General features: G+C 42.6%; 1 protein-coding gene across 2 annotated transcripts; it reads right to left on the bottom strand.

The window, feature by feature from the left end:
* Positions 1–229: 229 nt before the first annotated feature.
* On the bottom strand, positions 230–23994 carry ascc1 (activating signal cointegrator 1 complex subunit 1). Of its 2 annotated transcripts, XR_013965789.1 has the most exons (11): positions 23777–23994; positions 23455–23556; positions 23212–23309; positions 21898–22076; positions 21049–21182; positions 19907–20026; positions 18436–18560; positions 16363–16427; positions 13359–13493; positions 3950–4178; positions 230–291 (listed from the first exon to the last, which is right to left on the bottom strand). XR_013965789.1 is itself a non-coding variant. In XM_080789622.1 (10 exons), the coding sequence occupies exons 1-9, from the start codon at positions 23896–23898 to the stop codon at positions 13377–13379; spliced, it is 1062 nt and encodes a 353-aa protein (XP_080645748.1). In that variant the 5' UTR covers positions 23899–23994; the 3' UTR covers positions 3816–4178; positions 13359–13376. The 2 variants fall into 2 exon arrangements, 1 of the variants encoding a protein (XP_080645748.1); XM_080789622.1 differs by lacking the exon at positions 230–291 and having other exon boundaries at positions 3816–4178.

Here is a 23994-nt window from a genome sequence, read left to right as displayed (position 1 = left end):
GATCGTTGACAGCCATTTCTCATCTTCCATGAAATTTCCTGCCGTTTTCTCCCCTTCTTCTCTCCCACTTTTCATCGTCACATCTACCTGCACCGACCAGCCGGCCAGCAGAACCAGGGCCAGCGGCAGACACAAGACGTTTCTTCCCCCAACAACCATGTTGTTACAGCAGCGTGTATCCCTGCGTCCGCTGTCCAAGGTTTCACGATACTAATGATGTTGCTGCTGCTACCTCGAATGTCTCTCTCTCTCTCTCTCTCTCACCGCGGTGCTTGGCTGAGAGCGAGCAGTCTATTGAATAAGAATAAGAGCGAGGAGAGATAGAGAGCGAGAGAGAGAGATAGAGAGATGGAGCGAAGCCAGGGGAGGAGGGAGGGAGAGAAGAGAGGGGGGGGAGGCAGAGGGAGAGAGGAGATGGGAGGGGGAGGAGGGCATTGTGAATCTAATGTATCAATAACATAAATCTGTGCCACTCAATCAGCTTTTAGTTATATTTGTCTTTCTTGACATTGAAAATGTGATGCCTGCCATTATAAGTTATAACTTATGTGCTCAGATGATTCATTTGGGTTTAAGCCAGTGGGGTTAATTTATTGTCAAACTTATAATTTCAAGGACCCCCAGTTTGTTATGCATTATTAGGTCCACAGAGTTATACAGACTTTTTAAGGGTCCATTTGGTTCCCAAACTATAAATCATAGTCCCCCCCCCCCCCCCCCCCATGGGAACCACATTCCTCGAGCCAGGTACCCCTGGGGCACTTTGAGAACCACTGGTTTACGCTTAGCAATGTTTGTGCCATGGGGACACACCACCACAGCATCACTTTCCCTGTGTTGCTGCTGGCCCCAGCCAACTGTCGGTGTCATCAAAACATGTGGCAGACGCAGCCACGCATCTCCTGAATCTGCAGAATTCTGGGATTGGGGGAAGCAAGGGCAGAGGGAGATCAGCGTCCCGCGGAGGCAGCCAGCTGTGCGCATCAACCCGCCATTGGCCCGGACATGATGTATTCATTAGGGGAGGTCGTCATTATTCACGTCCCGATCAGGATGGATGTACCGTTACTGTTACAGCGGCACGCTAATGGCGACGATGATGAAGTTGGCCCGGGGTTTCTCAAAGGCATATTAACCTCATATTAATCTCTGCTCCGTTTGGGGGCTTAAAATAATTGTTTTAGGACTAAAAAAAACACTGTTGACATCCCCATCCCCCCCGAGCGTCAGGAAAAGGCATTCTCCCAAGAGAATGCCACACTTGTAAGAATCGAAATAACTGGGGGGTGAAAAGAGTTTTGGCTTGTTGTCAGATAGAGGCTTTGACGAGGGTTTATTGGCTAGATAGAACTAGGCTATCAGTTCCTACGGACTGGACTCCCACAGATAACCTCTCTCAGCGAAGAAAGCTCCTGTGAGCCCAAGGCTGGCTCTTCTAATCCATCAATATCTGAAGTGGAAAGACAATGGCCCTCCTCACATAGGAGACCAAAGGAGCCAGGGTAAGCCTATTTCTGGTGACTAACACAATGATACAGACAGCAAATCATAAAGATTGCCCTGATGGGTTTGTACTGTTTGATAGCTTACAGGTAGGGAGTTGTCAAGGTCTCGTAGAGGTCAACACCAACTAGCACATAGTAATGTTTGATCCATGTATCCTTGTGGCAGCAGTGGAAAATAGCCTTGCATGATCATGGATGGTTTCCTGTAAATGCTCAAATGTGAGTATTCCTATTGCAAAGACCTTGGGAAATAGTAACATGACACCTTTATCAAGACATTTCATTACCACTTCCCCATAATATAATTCAATTTTCAGACACAATTCAATTTAAACCTTAATTCAAATGAAAGAAATTACATTTGTGATATGCATCATGCCGTTCTGATCCCATGAGACTACTATGTATACACTATACAGAGTGTGGATTTTATATTCCTTTCTACATATTATCTGAGTCTGCACCCAGTATATTCCTGAACTATTCCAGACTGTCCTTGAGCCAAGCAAGCCTTTCCCTTGAAGTGAGTAGCATTGGAAAATACCCTTGCATATGATCATGGTTTCCTGTAAAAGCTCAAATATATGGGGAAATACCACTTCCCCATAATGTAATTCAATTGTCAGAGACAATTCAATTCAAACCCTAATTCAAATGGAAATCACACCCGTGTGAACTGAGCGGTGCAACTATACTTTTATAGTGATAGTTACTGTACTGCACAGTACAGTTTTATCGTTAGTTATACTTTTATCGTTATAGTTACTAGAGCGGTGCGCTTTGGGCACTGGCTCACTTGGAACAATGCAAGTTGGAAATGAATGCCCCACCCACATTATGTCTGTGTCCCTTGTATGCCCAAATATAGAGTCTATGCAGAGGTCAGAAAATCATTGTGATGTTAGAACATAATTTTGATGTCAGAACAGGCCAACTCCATATATGGAGATATAGCAGTGATCAGGGGTCCAGAGCCACGGCAGAGGCTTTTGTGCTGGTTCTGGAAACCGGCTATCCGACGGGCTCAACACCGGGCACTGGACTCCCTGTGGGGGTGTGGAACAATTTGAAGTCGGTCGGGCGAACGGTTCTCGAGTTATGGGGATGACAGACGTACGTACACACACACACACACACTGGGGCTAGATCTTGCGCCACCCATTAAACCTTATCCCTAAACTTATTTGCCATTTTTTGTCAAAGTTCACAACGTGTAGATGTAGATCGGATAGAACTATTTTTTTTTTACTGTTCATACCTCAAACACACACACATAGGGACACACAAAGCCAGGCATTGGAGCGGTGTGCACTGCTCAAAAATAAATGACATTTGTGATCGTTATCCATCATGGTGCAGACACATTGGATCTGTTGGCCGATGTCAAGTCAGCGGATCTCTTCCATCTTCTATGGAGAGCACAGAGCAGGGGCGATCCAGCCCAGTGAGTGGTGCATGGTGCATAGTGCATACAGCACTGCGATTTGACGGGCCAACGTCTGCATCTTAATTTGCATAATCACAACTCGCCCTCAACTTCATGCAAATGAGGTCCGTCCAGCTCCAGCACAACACGGCAGGCTCACGAAACTCGGGTCAAACCATCAAACTAGGCAGTGCTGATCAAATATGAATCAGGGTTCTGTTGCTGCATTGATAATTTTATGCCTCAAACTTTAGCTGTGAAATGAGTTTTTGACGCAGAGGAAAAACCAACTACTCCTCTTGTTTGCTCTAGTCTAGAGTAGACCAAAATTGCCGATCTACATGCTCACAAAGCGCTACGAGGCGTCGTGTGCTCAGCACACACAACTCATCGCAACGCTCTGTGAGCTTGTACGGTAGATGGGCAATTTTCATCAAATACTCGTCGCCAGAATAGGGAGTGCTTGGCTTCAAGTTTGCATAAAATAAGTTGAAGGGAGGGGCCTTTGATTTGAATAACACAAAGACTGCACACATTGCATTATTACCGAATTGCTAGTGTCACGACAGACTGTTGACTCCGTCAAATTAAAAGTAAAAGACGGCACTGTTTTTCCTTTATTTGCCGACGGGTTCTCAGATTGCAGAATTGCTTATCTATAAATAAATAAATGCCATCTGCAGAACACCAGCAAATCCTGTCCTGTCTGACAATATGCACCACGCGTCCCGTAAAGCCCAGATGCAGCCTTTTGTTCTTTATCCCAGCTGAGCATATTGCCACATGACACAATACCTCGCTTAAGAACAGCTTTAGAAATTCCTTGTTTACAACAGGTAATTATAGACATGCCTAACATAGGTGGTTTGCAGTCTGTTGTTTATTTTGGCAACAGCCTGTAAAAAAAATAATAATAATAATACAGCATCTCACGATACCCAAGAGGGAGAAATTACAACCCAAAACATTACATTATGTTTTTCTCCATTTCATGTTCAGGCAAATATGCATACCGTACATGTCTGGGATAAACAACTCGATGAAGACTTTGTGCGAGCGGTGGTGGTGGTTGAAGTGATTAACACCCTCCATGATGTACTAGCCAGCAGCACCCGGTGGCCCATATGGACTGTGGTCAAGAATGGAGGAACACAGAGTTCCTCCGCCTCTCGCCAGCAGCCATGCAGCAGGCCAGGCCTGGCTGAACACTTCCCATCTTGTCGCAGTGGAATTCGTCTGTGTGTGACCTACATGACACAAAGATAATCAGCAGTAATCTTAATTATTTGTCATGCGGCTATAACCGAGGCTCGACATACGTGTTCCACTCTGCACCAACTCACATTTGTTTTTTTACTCAAAAGTATCAATACTGCAATGCAGAAATGCTTACAAGTACGACTTGGTCTGAGTGACCGAAACGTTGCTCAATAAAATGCTGTAAGTGAAGACCGTGTGCGGGATCCCGTTTTCTTCTACTTGTAACAAATGTACAAATGTATTGGCATCAAAATGCACGTAAAGTATAAAAAGTAGAAAGTACTCATTACATATAATGTCCCATTTCACAACTATCAATTAATGTAGAAAATGTATAAAAAATCTTTTGAGAATAGCAGATCGGTAGATCGGCTATTTTCAAATGGCCGAAATGTATTATGTATAATATCAGCCTCTCAGATGTAGTGGAGTAGAAGTAAAAGTATTGAAAATTGGAAATAGGCCAGTAAAGTAAAAAATAAAATACCTCAAAATTGTACTTAAGTACAGTACTTGAATACATGTACTTAGCTAGTTTCCACCACTGGTGTGGAAATCCCGTTTCAAGGGCTACACAGAGAATGGATAATGAAGGCATTTACATTTATTTCAGCTTTCTTTTGTCAGTCTGTTTTATAACTGTGTATTGTACCGGTTTACAACAAAAGTCTGCATAGGAAAATAAACAAAGCAAAGTGCACTATCCGCTGTAATTATTAATACGTTTCATTTCCTAAGGAGCCAACTCTCAAACTAATTGTTTCATAACAACAGCAATAAGTCTATAATTGCTTTTTCACAAAGCAGTGTTAGCTCAAGGGCCCTACCGCTGATATACATGGAAAGTAAACAAAGCACAAATGAAATCAACTAGCCAGTAACTGTTTTTTTCTTTTTTACTGGCAGGCCGATTCCATTTGTTTCCACTAATATTGATACAAAATGCTGAAAAGCTTTCAGTGGACATTTCTCAGTAAACTTCCAAACATAAAAAAAACTAAAAAGAAAGCACATAACAATCCCTTTAAATTGAGTTGACTCTGTAAAAAAACAAAACAAAAACGTGAATAGATTTAATTCATCTGGGTTCAAACTGGGTCGCACCGCTATTTAAAGTGCAGGAGAGCAGTCTGTTTTGTAGTGCACGGCGGGCAGCCACATCCAGGATGCCAGAGTTTTGCAGTACCTCTTAAATTAAAAGTGAACAATAGACAGAAGAACGTGACTGATATTTCAAACTCACACAATGTCTGTCCCAGTGGATGATTTATTTTACCATTTTATCTACTGCATGATCCACTGCAGAAAAAACTAAACAAAAATCAGCCTCATCCTGCCAATACAATTAACTACAGCAAGCTATACAGGGATTCTACACTTGCACGACACAGCAGTGGGTGATGGCAAGAGATGAATGAAGTGAGTGACAAATTCCCTCGATGTACATTAAAAGACTGAAGCTGATAAGATACGACATGACCGATTGTAAGAGCTGCCGGTTGAGAAGAGAGATATTAATCTTCCTAGAGCAAATACATACTTTTCTGTAGTTTCAGCTTCACTTTCAACCACTGAAACCCTATGTACTCTGTTGATCGCGGTCCCCCAGGGGTCTGTATTTGGCCCCCCATCTTTTTTCCACCTACACAAAATCCGTTCAATGAAAATAGGCAAGCTTGCAGATCGACTATTTTCTACAAGCTCACAAAATAGGTGGAACATTCACCAAATCTTTTCCAAATGTTTCCCTTTTATGGAACTTACAGGCACCCTTAACAGTATCCGTGAATTCTTCGTGACCGCGCCCTATGAGAAAAGTCTGTGTTGAGTGTCCACCACGTTTTCATCACCTATTCAATTCCGCAGAATATACAACAACCACAAAGCCAGCGCTTCCCGGCTGACAAGCTACTGTTCAAACAACACAGAATGTCTGTGGCTCTCCCTCTCTCCTCATATGTGGATGGAACTGGTGGTAAACACACATTGACAGCTGCAGGTAGTCTCCGCACTCAGCACTCTGAATGATAAAAAGACTGCTGCAGGGAACACCAGGGCTGCTTCGCTTCCGGTAGGGAAGCCACACCGAGCATCCAGACATTTCAAATCCTCCAGACTCAGGTGTCCATCAACTAAGGGCCCCTTTTCGCGCCCATTAGCAGAAGACAGTGATTAGTGTGGAACGCAAGCGCCATTGGCACTCAACTCGAGCGTCGCGTCAAACATAATGGAACACTGCCGATCCAGAGGAAGGTGTGCTGTCATATTTCAGCGCTAATGATATCCAGTTAAGATTCACTGGGAATCTGCTTGAAAGGGGGGCATTTGTATACCGGCATATCTCTCGCTCTCCTCATTTTAAGTCTGCCAACAGCCTCCTAAGAAAGCAAACAATCTTATTATTCATGCCTGTTAAAAGGACAACCTGACACTATGGTTATCAGGCGAGCCTGCCGGAATGACAGCACAGTGTTAGATGTGTGCGATTTCTGTCAGGTTCATTCTTTTTATAGGTTGGTGGGCAAAACGCAGATGTGACATATGCCTTGGAATGTGTTGAGGGCAGCATTCAATTTCATTGGCAAGTGCTACTTTCATTAAGCTAAGGCTTGCTAGCTAACTAACTTAGGAAGATGCTAATTTCATTTAGCTAATGTTAGCTACTGTAGCTATCAAATGTTTCCATAACTAGTCTGCTATGTTGACTCCATGGTTGACTCTAGCTGTTCATCTTCTTAAATGAGGAACTTCTCTTGCATGAATTTCACTAAAACGCCGGGACAACGCTCCACACGTCCCAAACTATGGAAAACTATGGAATGCACTTCCCATTACAATCAGAACGGCAACCTCACTCCCGATCATCTGATCATTTTGGGTGGAGGGCCTAAAAGGCATCCATATATGCTACCCATAGTTCACCCTGCAGCAGCAGCATGCCAGCATCACATTCCAGATACCAATGTTCAGCAATGACACTACTGGGGTCTAATATACAGTGTAGCAAATTCTCCACAACAACACAAGCACCAAAAACAAAACAGGGGTTCCAATGCTCCAGTGAACGTTGTTTGTATATGCAGATCAGGGGTCATCAATATGTCTGAACATGGAAAAAAGAAGAAGAAAATAAGGTGGCAAGACTTGTCCATGGCCCTTTTTTCTATTTTGTACAAAATATTGTCCATAATTTCTTATTTTTTTAATATTCACATTGTTATTAAATGTGTTAGTTGTTTTTTTTAAATAAAGTGTCAGGATGACATGCTAATTAATATATTGCAGGAGGAGGTCAACTCAACGGTATGGGACCACAGTGGAAAAGACATGTCAAGGCCTGTCATGATCTGTTGAGAAGGACCACCAAGGCAAAGGAGGGCAGAACTGGACAAGGAAATCTAATTTCAGTTGAGAGAAAGTGTTTCAAAGTGTCCAAAAATAACAACAACTAATATTATAATAACACTTAACAAGCATAATGCATGGAGAACCTCGATCCACAGGTGCCTCCTCCTCACCTCCGATCAGGGTTGGGCACCTTGGCGTCAAACTATTGTGACACTGCATTCCTTTAAATCATGCCATGCCCTTCATTAAACACTATATATATATCTGTTTTGACTCTCAGGTAATTATATTGTTCCAGCATCATGCATACTTTCTGTAGACTAGAGCACCGCACCTTAATTGAACCACAACTAAGCTACGTTGACAGGCAAAAGAAAACTAGTTTAGCTTGTATAACATTCCTGTCTCCTCCTGTCCTTCATCTATCTATATAGGCCTACTGTAATAGTAATAACTTAATGTGTAGCTTTCAAGTATGCTACGCACCCGTTCGCCTAAGTGGCCCCTTTTCTCCTCAACTGTACTGATAAGTACCCAATTATTGAAATCCCAAACATGGAAAATATCTCCGCTGTCATAACACTGAGGGCGTACAAATGGAACAAAATGGACCAGTACGGGACCATTTATATTACGCGGTTATGGGGGTCCATAGCCCATAATGCACAGTGTGTGCAGCTCCGTTAAACAGCTGGTGGATGGAAATTACGCTGGCGCTCGGCTGCAACTTGACGCGTCGGCAAAAAAACTGAAGCGATTTGCCGACGCGAGCGTCATTTCCATCCACCAGCTGTTTAAAAACCCAGAAGAGACGCCTGCTAAAGGCGGCATCTTGTCGCTTGTTCGCACGTATATCTGCCCATTCACACACCACACGTTTCCAAGTTCCAAACCATGGAAAACTGGATGGTGTGGGTTTTGAATATCAATTTGCAAAAAAAAAAAGAAAATACATTGATAAGAGAGAGAAAGCGAGACACATTTCCAAAGCAAGCAGCTTTGGAGATAAAAGTACAATTTTGAAAATGGGCATGAAATTAAATATGCTAATGATAATTATCAAATAACATGATTTTCAAGGCAAACGATGAGGAAAATATCAGTTTTGAACGGTGGTGGATATTCTTTTTAACCACTTAAACCCAAGTATATACTCAATTAGATCCGTGGTTCTCAACCTTTTCAGGCCGTGATTGACCCCCCAAAATGATCATATTTGAACTGGAATTTATAATGAAAGTCAAAAGAGCTGGAAACTGACTGAAACCGTGCCCAAATATTGCATCATACGTCACAGATACAGTACAGTACCGTTTCCTAAACTGTGGGTCGGGACCCATTTATGGGTCACGGAATAACTCTTAGAGGTCACGACTCGAGTAAAAATCCCATTTATTTTCCTAAAACAATATTATTTCAAAAGATTTTCCCCTCCCCCCAAAAATATATATTTTTAAATGAAACGACAAACAAATAGTAAGCAGTAATTTCAAGGTGACAGTTTTACATGGCGCTTCTCTCAAAAGAAAATCCCCACCGTTTCAATCACTTTTTGTCCCTACACAGAACAAAGCAGAAATGTCAACGGCACCGCGCGTGGGGGTGCATGTCTTATCACCTAGGGAAATATAACACTGCATAGGCTAGCCGCCTCTCCAGGCAACACATTCTACAACACTGCCCTGGTAAATATGACCTCCACGATGTCAACTACCTTCCTTCCAGCCCATCGGATGAAACATTTTAGCCTGTGACTCACACTCCCCCTCAAGACCCGATCAGCTTTGGAATGCCTGCGAGGATAATTGAACTGCAGAGATACTGGCCTGGAATGCCCTGCATGGAATGGAGAGTATAGAAATCTGACATGGGAGAAGACCTCAACAGGCGGCTGTTTTGTAAAGTGGAGTCAGTGCTGCTGAATGACATGGATGCTCACACAGCACAGGAGGAAATGGTGTATGCCCAAGAATGCTACAAATGGCACTTGTTGTGGTACAGGGGACGTAGCACATACTGTAGGAGTGCCCCGATATGGAAAATCACAACCGTGTGAAGTGAGTGGTGCAACTCCGTGTGGGGGTCCACGGGGGGTCCCCGGAAGTTCCAGACCCACAGGACCACGGCCAGGGTGCCGGCCCGGTTCTGGCGAGCCGCCCCACGTCCGAAACGGTAGAGAAATGAGACAGTTACCATGTGAGTCCCCGGAACATTCAGACCCCCAGGAACGCGCCCAAGGGGCCGGGCCGATTCCGCCCCTCGTCCGAAACGGTTGAGAAATGACAGAGTTACCATGTGGGGGTCCCTCTACTATACTGTACTGTCACTGTACTGTACTGGCACACCCGAAATCATCATATATACAGTTAATATGTGCGTGTGTGTGTTTGTGTTTGTGTGTGCGTTAGGTTGCGCACAGGTGGTGAAAAACAACCATGCTATTTTCGTGCTCATACCCACCCAGGCAGGCACCCACACACATCGCTCCGTAAGGGAGTGGTTGCGCCACTCAAAAATATAATATCACAATTTATTTTCAAGCAGTATCTCAATACACAATATTATCACCGGTAAGACAGTATGGAGATCAAAGTGTGGCAGCCGGAGCAGTGTCTTGAGTGTACAGGGTTTGATGAGGTCTGGCTATATATATATATATATATACACTTGATGCACTCAGCATCAAGTGTTGTGTTAGGGGTAGAGATCCCTGCAAAATACTATCATCATCAGGTCCAGGCGGTGTACTTGTACATCATGGCTGGGGGATGTAGTTGTACATTAAGCCGCCTCACGGTACAGATATATAAGAGATAGGCCCTATGGGCCACATGGATTGGGAACCATTGTTTTATTACATTCCAAGAAGCGATTGGCTTCCATGCCTTTCAGTATACTATACTGTATGCAATTGACAGCTCAAAAAGAGCATACAAATGGAACCAAACGGACCCGTACATGTAACGCTTGTGTTGATGCTGCCAAAAGGATGAATTCAAAAGACAATGAAAGACGCGAGTATAGCGAATGCCGATGTCTCGCTGAAAGGGGACACGAGCGCACGGTGAATCCTCTGGGGTCAGGGTGGGAACATCCCTCTGCAGGAAGCAGAGAACAGACTAATTATGCCTCAGAGAGGCATAAAGGGGACAGAAACAACAGATGCGAGACTAGCATCTGCGAACATACTTGAACACAAACACAAGTTTAACAAACATTTCACTACTACGTCAATGCAAAACTATAGCCTCGGAAAGCCAGACGTTTTAATGCAAAACATGTCAGTTTCACAGTACCGCGCAACAAGAGATATCTATGAAGACTAGAGTATGTCATTTAATTTAATGAGTGTCATAATGTTCAAGGCCGTTTTAACTATGCATTAAAAACACATTGGGTGGTACATACACACATCTAAATAGAGCATGACATTCCTCCTGAAATCTCATCCAGAATAAACCTCAAACTACCACAGTATTTCCTCTCTATATACTGACTTAAGTTTTCTTTGTGTGTTTTGAGCAGATGTATTATTGGACATCTGTCTGTTGGGCTGCAACTATTACTATTGATTATAATTCTATCGATTACTTTTTGATTAATCAACGATTCAATTACACATTGGCACACAACAGTGTCATGCAAAAATAGTGATGTTCAAAGAATGTTTGCGCAGTTTTGTTTTTTATTCATTCATTTATTCATTGTTTAACAATGAAACCCCTGGTTTGGTGCATCCTAAATCATGTCCCACACAAAATAGCAAGAGTGTGCCCTCTAACTATGTATCTAATTATGTAACTTAGATAGCATTTTATGTACACTAATAGCATTTTATCGCACAATATAGTATATGCATATTTTCATTATATAGATATTCCACTGTTGCGTTCTTAGCTTACGTAGTATGATTCATGATAAATACCGGTACTTTTTTTAATGTATATGATGTATTGCCATGTTTTTTTATTCTTGCTTAATGTAAATCGCTATGGATTAAGAGCGTCTGCTAAATGCCTTAATTGTAAATTGTAACTGACTTCAGCAGCTTGCAAATGATCCTCTGTGTGTGTGTGTGTGTGTGTGTGTGTGTGTGTGTGTGTGTGTGTGTGTGTGCGCACGCACACACAGTATGTGTGTTTACAGGCTTGAAATGTTGGCATGCTTGCTGTGTCCGTTCCATTATGTTAGATGTGTAGTAGCGCTGATCTACTAACAAGCATGTTGCTTGGAGCCACACGCACACACACACACACACACACACACACACACACACACACACACACACACACACACACACACACACACACACACACACACACACACACACACACACACAGAAATAATAGTCATGCTCGGCTAGTTTCTCTGCTTTTGCACGACACCCTCTCAACCAATTAAACGTCTGGTGAGAAGTCCAAGGCTTGGCAGAGCTGACAAAAAAAAAAGGCCATCGGAGCCAATCAGCGCAACTCGTGGCCAGCCTGCGATTGCCCTGGTGCATGCCAAGCAGCGGGCATCCCCCTGGGCGAGGGCAGGGGGTCGGAACAGGGCACGGACGGAGCAGGAATCTGGGCTGTGACAGAGCGAGGGCAGGGGGTCGGAACAGGGCACGGACGGAGCAGGAATCTGGGCTGTGACAGAGCGAGGGCAGGGGGTCGGAACAGGGCACGGACGGAGCAGGAATCTGGGCTGTGACAGAGCGAGGGCAGGGGGTCGGAACAGGGCACGGACGGAGCAGGAATCTGGGCAGGGGGTCGGAACAGGGCACGGACGGAGCAGGAATCTGGGCTGTGACAGAGGGCAGGGGGTCGGAACAGGGCACGGACGGAGCAGGAATCTGGGCTGTGACAGAGCGACCAACTCTCTGACTCTCTCAGTATATGCTCAGTCTATGCCACCGTTTCCCAAACACTGTTTTCCTACATTTAGCTTGTAATTATTATTATTATTAAAAACATAAAAATAAGAAAATCCCAAAAAAGCAACAAAATAATAATCATGATTTTTGATATAATAATAATATTTTTTCTGATTGTAGATAGTCTATATTTTCAATAGTTTGGGTCCAGGGGAAAACGTCTCATTTCTCTGGTTGGTTTGGGAACCACTGGTCAATGCCATTGGTCAATGCCATTCCAATGACACGTAAATTATCACATGACGAATTTACAGTCAGGATCTATTTTGTATTTTGAAAGCTTCAGTTGATGTTTCACTACCGTTTTATACTCTTACTGTACTATTTCCATTTGGAACCCCCCCCCCCCATTAATGGAAGATTTTAAAGTACAAGGTATGCAAGTTATGGGTATGTATGGGGAAGATAGAAATGCTATCGGCATCCTGTACAACTCTTTCCCCCAATTGAACAGGTTGCTACCTTGTAATAGTTTCCTCTGCCGTCTGTGTGAATGTGTGAGTGAATGACTGAATGTACAACACAATGTAAAGCACTTTGGACAGCATGGAGAAATATATAAATAAACTACCGGTAATTCTCTACATAATAAAAGATGAACCCAACTCGATCAAATGGAGCATTTCAGAATGAGTGTGTGTGTGTGTGTGTGTGTGTGTGTGTGTTTTATCTGTTGAATAAACTCACTGTTTCCTCAGTGAGCGGAAACAATTTACGCTCACAACCATCCTTCATTTAGTTGATTATACTGAGAGGTGCCATTTAACAATATTAACATCCCTCTCCATGTATTTACTGCCCTATACTGCCACCTACTGGACACACACAATTTCGATTTTAGACCATCACTATCTTGGTCTGGAAATTTAAATGCACATTCTCTGCTTTATTTTCTTACCGTATCGTAAAATGCTGATCATGAGAGTGTGATGCTGCCAGCAGACGTGTAGTAGCCGGTGCAGTCCGTTGAATACCTCTGGGACAGCTGGACGGCAGTCAGGTCCAACTCTCCGAACTCATAGGCGCCAAAGTTCTACAATGACACAGCAAGATTTCTCTTATCAATTTACAATTTAGGCATTTAGCAGACGCTCTTAATCCAGAGCGATTTACAGCAGTAAGCAAGAAAAACACGGGGTAATACATCACAAGTGCATAGAAATAGTGATCTAGGCTGATCATAGATAAACCAATAACCTATCATCAGTCTCAGTATAATATAAAAAATGTGTACATTGAGGCTATAAGCGCACGCACGAACACACGCGCGCGCGCACACACACACGAGACCATAATTTATTCTGACCCCTCCCTGAAAAAGGCCTAGCTGTCCTGCTGTCCTGACCCCTTATCCATAATTTACAGTATACATCATGGATAACTAGTGTGGACTGTTATTCGTCTCAACTGCTCTGACCAGGCATCTCTCTACACAAGTCACGCAGTAGGCTTTGCATAAGCCTGCACCCTGCAGTGTAGAGTCGTTGAACCTATAAGGCAAGATGCCACGGGGGGCCACATCTAAACACGACTGCAAAACCTTGCTCATTTTGTCGTACGGTGTGTCATGCTGTAAAGGGCTGAGCCAGGCTGGCACTAACACCGGCGGCTCCCAACCTGTCATGGATCAGGATCAGGGCCCACTTCAAACTCTCATTGGACTCAAAACGCGTTTGCCTCCCGGGCAGCTGAAGTGGACCGAGCCGGGGATTGGGATTTTTCAGCCGGGGGTTGTTTTTTTTTTTTTACCTCTTTCACTTTTTTGAGAATTTAGCCAATGTTTGACTAGTTTTTATAGTAGTATAGTCTGATGATTACTTTTGATGCAGTAATGGTATTTTTCTTTGCTTTCTTTAGGTATTTAAAAAAAGTCTTAAAACTCCTTAAATTGACACTTCACCCCCCAAAATGACCTACTGTACAGGTTAAGAATCACTAACATAGTATATAGAATTTTACTTCAAAACCCATACCATGACCATAAAAATACCATGACTTTCCCCCCACAGGTTTGGAATCACTGAACTCTACACAGTGTCATATGGTACCATAAGATGATGACTCCTCCATATAATCAACATACAAGGGTTATTCATATTATGACAACTGCATATTTTGGAGTCAGCCTCGTGGAAAGAAAGACAAGCTCCAGTGATTTGTTCTTCTCTACACACAAACAAGATTGTTGGCGATGAAGAAAAATGTAAAAAAAAAAAAAACAAAAAAAAACTTGCTCACAAACAGGGAGTTACTATGGTTACTGACAATTGGATATTTGGCAGGTGCTCTTCTCTTATGTTGTGCTGGAAATAATTACAGCACAATTTGTCACGTCGACTATAATGAGTATCACAGGATAAAACAAACAAAACAAGATAACAAGGCGATTTCTTTTCCTCCCCCTCTCCCCAATTGGTGCACAATGGTGTCTTGCAAAAACGTGTGTGTGTGTGTGTGTGTGTGTGTGTGTGTGTGTGTGTGTGTGTGAAAATAGGGATTGAGTATTAATGTTATTTAATTATCGATAATTGTTTTAATAATCGATAACTTCGATTAACCGTTGTACCATTATTTGTGACTGCAGGGCCAAGCCAAAAGGTACCAATGAGGACATTATTGAACTCCGATCTCTACGGTAAGAGGGCAGGCCTTTACCCCTGAGCCACCCCAACGCCCATACATACTAATCCTACAATTTAACCCAAATGTCTTCTAAATCCTAACAGCTTTATGAAAAACCTATGATGCTATATCTTTCACACCAAGGACCCCAAACATTACTTGTATTTGGCAAACGACCCAAGCTCAAATCTAAAATGACACAGATGCTTTCCCCGTTCATGTTTCGATAGGTCTGTGGAGTCTTCTGCCAAAAGTAAGATTAGCCCATTTTGGGGCGGGAACCCCTTTTGGTATTAGCATTATGTTATGCTTTAGCTATTGAAAAATAGCAGATCTACAAGCAGATCTGTAGGTCTGCTATTTTTGAAAAACGACTGACATAGAAACATAGCTTTTTCAGAAAACTGTCAGGATGTAGAAGACATTTTTAGAATCTGATCTCACCCCTGTGCAATTTTTGTCTGGGAAGGAGGAACATTCATTCCCATGCTGGGGGCCACAAGAGGGCGGTATGGTTCATAATAACAGGGTCACTTAAAAATACACTCAATGTGGTGGTGTATGTAATGCTATGCTCTAAGGCAGGGGATCTCAATGTCTTTGGCTGGGGACCCCCGGAAATTAAGGCAGGGGATCTCAATGTCTTTGGCTGGGGACCCCGGAAATGCTTTGGCCATGTCTCACTGCCAGATACAAACATAACTACTTAACCTTTTTATAAATGGGCCTCAAACTGGTGCCAAAAATATTTTGAACAGTTCAATACAGTTCAAATATTTCAACTGGCATATTTTGAACAGTTCAATAAAGTTCAAATATTTCAACTGGCTAAAGAGAGATCTACTAAACTAGAAATCTCACGTGGTCATTATTGACATTTTGGTTCTGGCCACAGTGCCAACAAGTTAGGAAATATCTGGGTGTTGTCATTCAGAAATATTTGCCAGCCGGGGCGCCTGATGGAGAGGAAAGGAACTGGTTGGAATAACGTGTTCCTTCCACACGCTACGTCCAACCAGGGAAACTCCCCCCTGTCAGGTGTAAAGGAGCAACTTGGACACTCAGGCATGAAGGAAGCATGAGTTCAAGTCCGTTGCTCTCCCCAATGTGCCCCATATATGGGGACTAGGTTGGCGGAGGGTGTGTAGAGCCCAGGATCACATTAGATAATTGACATAGGGGTGAAAAATGGGTTACAAAATCGTGGGATAAAGATTATATATATTAAAAAAGATATATATATTTGAAGTAGCAGGCATGAGTGTGACACGGCGGCTGACCTTTAATACGTTTCGGGCATCAAATGCCTCTCGGTTTTGTCTTCCTTGTCCGCCCCTGTCTTCAGCTGGAAAAGTGTAGAAACAAAACACAGAGTAAAGGATATGCTGAATGAACAACTTAAAAAAAACACAAAAACAACTGCTAGCCCGACAGGCTTAATATCTTATACCGTTAAGACCTGAGGTCAATTGACTACCGTATATTCTACAAAATGCCTTCTAAATCAGTTGTTCTCAAAGTTTGTCTGTGTCAAGGACGCACACATTGATATGTACTTGGCCACACGGACCCCCATCTGAAAATGTTTTTTTTGCTGGGACCCCAAGAAGAGACGATTAATTTTGTGTAAAAATAAAAATAAAGCTAAATTATATATATTTAAAAAAACACATTTAAACACTAAACACTAAAATAGCAGCTGTACAAGCACATGTACATCACGGCACAAAGTAGATCTGCTATTTTTTAATAGCCCGACAATAAAATCTAAAGTGACACAGATGCTTTCCCAGTTATAATTGCGTTAAACATGCTTCGTTGCCATGGCATAAAGAGATGAGGGCAAAACTCAACAGAGAGGAGGGCAGACTCATCAGCATCGCTTTATTTATTTGTGAAAAAATATTTTTAACAAGCCGGTCAACACGGAGACTGAGTCAACACAAAAACAGCAGTCCTTGTTCCCGACCTGGTAAACACGGTCAGCACTCACTCAACCTGCCACTCCTTTGTGCAGCTGAGCAGCCCAGTAAAGCAAAACAAAACCAAACAAACATCATGGTTGGTTGGTGGCTAGCTAGCATAGGGCTGGACCTGATCCATGGCCAAAGTGAATGAAGCAATTGTTAGAGGAGTTGGAAAACACACGGTCCGGTGCACGTCGTCAACACAGTTGTGGGAGCAAAAAGGGGGGAGAGCTTTGCTGCTGCCTGACGCCTCTCTTCTAGAATGTGTTGTTGTAGTTGTGCTTTTTCTCCCTCCCCTGTCACTACAGTTCCAAGTGGATGTCCATTAGATGATAAAGGGAACATTGGCCAATTGGATCAGTTGAAGTCGACATTTTAGAGAACAAGCAGTGATCAGAGGAGCACAGATCAACAACATTACAGCATGCAAACTTGTTTTTTTTGGAGGGGTTCTGGTAGCTTGAATATTTTATTCACCATCAGATGAGAATTATCACCGGTAAATAAAAGTATTTTTGTACCAATCCTGGTGTGCAGGCTCTATGTATCCGTTACCTGTTACCTATCCACTTCGTGCCTTGTGGCACATAAGAGCAGAGCGCTTCCACTTCTCACGGTCAGCTGCTGCCATCCTCACTTCAGTCCATGACCTCCATCCTGCCTCTTGTCTTTCTTTCTCAACGGTACGCCTCCAGGTGGTCTTTGGTCTTCCTTTCCTTCGTTTCCCTTCTGGTGCCCATGTGTCAATGCTATGTTGCAGTCATTGTTGTGGTGACCTGTCGTAGCATGTGTCCAATCATCTTCCATCTACGCAACTTCACTTCCTCACTCAGTGGCTTCATCTCAGCTCTTTCTATGTACAGTATCTATCTATCTTTAAACTTTATGACATTATTGAGACTAGCTCTGAACTGTTCCACACGTTTTTCTTTTTCGATGGTTGCAGCCAAGTGATTAAATAACCACTTGTAGCACCGTCTTAACCTGGAAAGCATCTGTGTCATTTTAGCGATATGGCACATTGGTTGGCTGTTCAAAAATGGAAGATAGATCTTCTATCTTTTCACAAATAGATCTACTATTTGTGAAAAGTCGTGAATATTTGTGCAAAACAGGGAAATCGGGAAAACTGTTAGGATTTAGAAGACAACCCCATCAGGCCTTAACCCATTTTGACCTGAGATCAGATTCTAAAAATGTCTGACAGTTTTCAGAAAAAGCTGTGTCAGTCGTTCTTCGATTTAAAAAAAGATTGCAGACCTACAAGCTCGTTGCGCGCCACTCGGACTCGGTGGCGTGCTATGAGCTTGTAGATCTGCTATTTTTCAATAGCTAAACTAAAGCATGACATAATGCTAACACCAAAAGGGGATTTCAATATTTTACCTGCAGAGTCTTTCCTGAACAGAGTGTTCATGACGGTGGCGTGCAGTTTGACTCTGTCCCATTCCCTGACCATCTGCCCCGCAGACACAAAGTGCTCTACGAGCCGGTCAGCCACCACCTGCAGCCTGGAGCACGGTGAAACACACACAGTAAATGGTAAATGGTGCATTTATATAGCGCCATTATCCAAGGCGCTTTACATAGATTGTGCATCAATTCACCCATTCACACACACACATTCATACACCGATGGCGGCGGAAACGATGCAGGGTACTAGCCAGCACATCAGGGGTTCAGTGTCTTGCTCAAGGACACTTCAACACTAACCCTGGGGGAGCCCGGGTTCGAACAGGCAACCTTGCGGTTACCATCCAGCCACTCTACCCCTGAGTGACCGCCGCCACAGAGGTGAATAAAGTACACAATTTTATTCAAAGGTTTCTAAAAATGGTATCTTGCTATATACTGTACATACACAAACACAGAAGACAGTCGACTGGGTTCAAGTAGCCTACCCGCTGCTATCACAACATAATGTTATATCGTTGTCATTGACCGATGACCATATCATTGATCCTGGTGACGCACAGCTATAGATTCACGGTCAGGAAAACGTGGGATTCCCTTCTCGCGTACCAGTGGGATATTCCCCCGAGTTCCAGCACAGGTACACGTACCAGTGGTTGGGAACCTCTGTGTTAACGTACCAAAATGTATAAAGTGCTCATTATGCAGAATGTCACATTTAAAAGTTTTCAAATGTTGAGAATATTTAGAAATTAGCCGATATACAAGCTCACAATGCGTCGCATTACGACGCATTGTGAGGTTGTAGATCGGCTATTTGGCTGAAATGTATATAGGGCTGAAGTGGTTACTGTACGTTTTTTAATAATAATCCAAATGTCCAAAGTAACTAAAGCTTTCAAATAATGTAGTGGCAATGTAGTGGCAATATTTGGATCTGAGACATAGTGGAGTAGAAGTAAAAGTATTGGAAATACTCAAGTAAAGTACAAATACCTCAGAATTGCACTTAAGCAAAGTACATTAAAATGTACCGGTTTATACCTGGTCACGCGTCGTGTCACGCAACAACAACAAAAAATGGACGATCTACAAGCTCACAGCGCGCCACACCTTAACACATCGTGAGCTTATGGATCAGATATTTACGGTGCGCACCGCCACCGTCGCACACCTAGGTATGAATCAGGCTACAGTAGTCAACATGCTTTCAGTAGGGAGAACACATAACGCCCCACACACACACACACACACACACACACACACACACACACACACACACACTCTGAATGAATGAGCGTGATGCAACTGCAGTAAGAATAAATCAATGTAAGTATAGTAGTGTCTAGACTTGGCAGAAGACGACGTGAGCCGGAAATAATAAAGGTCGAGGCAAACTTTATACATTACATAATTCGTACGGGATCGGGTTGCCTTGCTTACTTGTCAGTCCCGTCCTTGGCGTTGACCTTGGCATACAGAACGTCCACCGAGGCAGGGTCGTCATTCATGTATTCCACACCCGTCACCTCCAGAGGGAGAGGCTTTCCCTCTGTGAGGTCTCTGGCGACAGACAGTGCAACGCACATGGTTAATGTTAAATGGTGCATTTATATAGCACTTTCTTCCAAAGCGCTTTTCAGAGATTGTGCATTACATTCACCCGTTCATAGTACACCGATGGCGGGGGAAACCATGCAGGGCACCAACATGCACATCGGGAGCAATTAGGGGTTCATACAGAGTCTTGCTCAAGGACACTTCAACACTAACTCACGGGGAGCCCGGGATCGAACTGGGAACCTCATGTTTCCCATCCGGCTGCTCTACCGGCCACTCTACCCCTGAGGCACTCCCGCCCCACTTAATGGCAGCCTTGAGACTACAATTGACTTGGCCAATATTACCGGAAGGCCGATATCTATCTATTGGGTCTTTCTTTGCCCTGTATAATGCTTAACATGTCTTCGAGTCCTAGACACTGGACTCTGTTAAAAACAGGCCTAAAACCTTTTTTTTTTTAATTCCGGAAGGTCTTTTTGTGTTAAATTGCTGTGTAACAAATCACAACAACTTGTCTCAAGGCACTTTACTATAATAATAATAATACTACATTTGCACTTTTCATTCACAGGGAATCCCAGAGTGCTACATGGCTAAAACATAATAATCAATCAGATTTAAAAATGTCAAGCACAAAAAGGTTAATTGCTGACAGTGCACTGTAATAAAACTGATTATCTGTTGGCGTACATTTTGGCCGATAAGCAAAGCCAAAGAGGCAGATTGTAGGAGCTTCATTTGTCCAGCAGAGGGCTCTCAGCATAACTCCACTGCAGAGCATCAAATATTTATAATTTCACTGTGTTCACTGTTCACTGTGCAAACTGCAAACGTATCCTAATCCTATCACAACTTGTTTTTGCTAATGGAATTGGCAAAGAAATGTCTGCTTACATTGTTAGCGGAATGGTTGTACTCCCAAATACCAACATTTGCACCAGACCACAAATGCTCTCTCTTCCGAGGTCTGCAACCAGCCTTGAAGCCAGAACTATCAGTCTGAACTCTGAACTGAAGCCTACCTGATGAAGTTGTGACACTCCTGGAGATGTTCACATGCTTTGGTCACTTCAGTGTCACTTAAGAGGACCAGGGTGCCGACTGTCAGGTGAAGCTTGGCAGGGTTTTGAAAGATGCTTTCTTCTATTCCATGATCCTACAGTATGTAGAGACAAACAATATGTTACGGCGACAATGTTAACCGTTGGGATCCGTTTTCGGGTGCATACGTCACACGGCATTGAGGACACGCAATACTTAATGTATCCCTTATTCATGAATGTCATCTTTGATATCTTTTTTTTAGATGAAGGCCGATGCACACCTCAATGGTTGGTGACAGGTGTGTAGGACAAAAAAAATGCAAATGTTCAGAAAGAGATCTATGATAATGTTTTCCCACACACTGTCTGGAACTTGCAAAAAATGTTTTGCTCTTTATTAAATCTACATTTCTGTCATTAGACATGTACGTGATGAAACGTATATTTAATAAAGAGCTTCCAGACCACTTTCTTTGATTTAATTATCAGGATTCTGAATCTTTGATATCATTAAATTGTCCACTGTAGGATTGCAACTATCGAGGATCTTCTTAAAGATAATTCTAGTAAGTAATCAAACTTTTTTAATTAATACAATTATAGAGAAGCGCATCTACATATAATCAATTGACCACTTATGCGTTATTTTCACTATTTTTTAAATTTCATTAAAATAATTGTGAATCTATAATGACATGCTAAAAATTCTTTATTTTAGTAATTTATGCACTATCAATTATAAAATATTCACACTAGTGCCCCTCAAAAACAAATAAATAATCAATTAAATGTATTAATGATATGAACCCTAGTCCACTGTCTGTCTACCTGGGAACACTGCTCCAGGACCTCCTCTTTAAACCTCAGAAAGCCTTCCTGGACGCGAGCAGCATTGAGAGGGAACGACAGGAAGTGAGTGAACGGCTGCTTCTTGCGGAAGCTCTCCATGAGGACCTCGACCCGTGTGAGAGCAGAGGACACCGCCGCTCTCTGGGAACCAGTGATCACTGGCAGAAAGGAAGAGATGGAACTTTTTTTAGAGATGTACCGGTGCCAGTTTTTTCCTTCCCGATACCGATTCTGATACCCATAACTTGCGTATTGGTTCGATTGATATGTTTATCAATCGATATCGATTCTGATACCCATAACTTGCTTATTGGTTCGATACAGAGTACCGAACCAATACGATACAGACTACCAATGCAGAGTACCGATGCAATACCAGCGTGTAATTTTAAAATAATCTAGAATAGAGGCTCTCAAAGTGAGGTCCAGGGACTATCTAGGTTCATTTAGGGTTTCTAAATGTACCCTTACAGGTCTGTTAGTCTGAGAGTGTACAGTACAAATGGAACCAAATGGACCCTTTTGGGTCCATTTGTTTGCATCTGAACACTCTCAAAGTTGTGAGAGTCCTTCAAATTAAAACATTTGAGAACCACTGATCTAGGAATAAATACAAATTCCATTCATATTGTTAATGTGCAGCTACAAGTTAGTAAAATAATAATATATAATAACGGAAATAGTAAAGGTGTTTGCAGCCTGTTTTTCCCCCCCGCAGCAGTCTGCAAGGGTCCATTTGGTTCCATTTGGACACTATGTACACCTTTATAGTAAAAAACAGTAGTGCAACATCAACTGAAGCATTCAAAATACTAAATAATCGATGACTGTAAATGAAATATCATCTTGTGATAAATTCCGTGATATGGGAATGGCATTTATATAGACTGACATACTCAGCGATACCGATACCAGCATTTTAGGCAGTATCGGATTCGGCAGCTTTTCCGATACTGTATTGTTATGGGAAGGACTCTTTTAATAATTAATGTGTAGAATTTAAAGCAGGTTCTATCTTCAGTGTAGAATGAATGGGGCGGCAGTGGCTCAGGAGGTAGAGCGGCTGGAGGCCGCATGCGAACTGGAAGGTTCCCGGTTCGATCCCGGTGTCCTCCTTGAGCTAGAAGACACTGAAGCCCTAATTGCTCCCAATGAGAAGGTTGGTGCCTTGCATGGTTTCCTCCTCAATCAGTGTGTGAATGTGTATGTGTGTGAATGGGGGCCCGCCCCACTTGCAATACCCTTACGGCGGGTCCACAGGTTGGGAACCACTGATATAGGGTTTAAGCTCACCAATCTGTCCCTCCTCGCCTTGTTTTGGTATGTTGATGGTTGTCTTGGTGTCTATCTCCAGACGTTTACGTGTCTCTCCTTTCTTTCCTATGATGTATCTATATAAAGAACCAAAGAAAAGGAAAGTTTTTAAAAGTTTTTTAAAGTCACATACACTGTATCTTGCTGACAGCTGAATATTATTAACCACTACTATATTAAGCAGGATACAACTGACATTGGTGTGTTTTATCAACAACTCACTTGTAAAGAACACATGGGACATCTATGGCACATCTGAATCCTTTATCAGTTTGTTCAATTTGGTTGTTATCGCAGCCTGCTTCCTCTGCTGGAAGGTCTTCACTTTCTAAACATGACAAAATACAAGCATAGTGCATATTATTTTATTTATAAACACTATGATGTGGGCTGTGGCCAGCCTTGAAGATAGCTGAAGACGTGTGTTCCCCTTTTTTACTTTATTTTACTTTCTTTAAGTATATACGGTATGATGGTTTCCTTTTTCATAGTCAGTGTGCCATTATAGCTAATGGGGATCCAAAATAAATAATAAAGAATAAACTTGCCGAATGGAGGATCATCGTAAAAATCATCTTCTTCCTCTTCATAGCGTTCCTCTTTGACCTGGTTCCTCCTGTACATTCTGCCATGTATATTAATAAGAGCTGGACGTAGAACTTCCATTATGCTGAGTGACTTTTTAATAGAAAATAACAAATAAAACCAGCTCAGGTGTGACACTATAACTATGATATCTGATGATGAGTCCTGTGTACGACA

The sequence above is a fragment of the Protomyctophum bolini genome (genome assembly GCF_963924005.1).
Source record: "Protomyctophum bolini genome assembly, chromosome: 18".
NCBI classification, from domain to species: domain Eukaryota; kingdom Metazoa; phylum Chordata; class Actinopteri; order Myctophiformes; family Myctophidae; genus Protomyctophum; species Protomyctophum bolini.
This window is presented reverse-complemented; position numbering and strand designations above follow the sequence as displayed.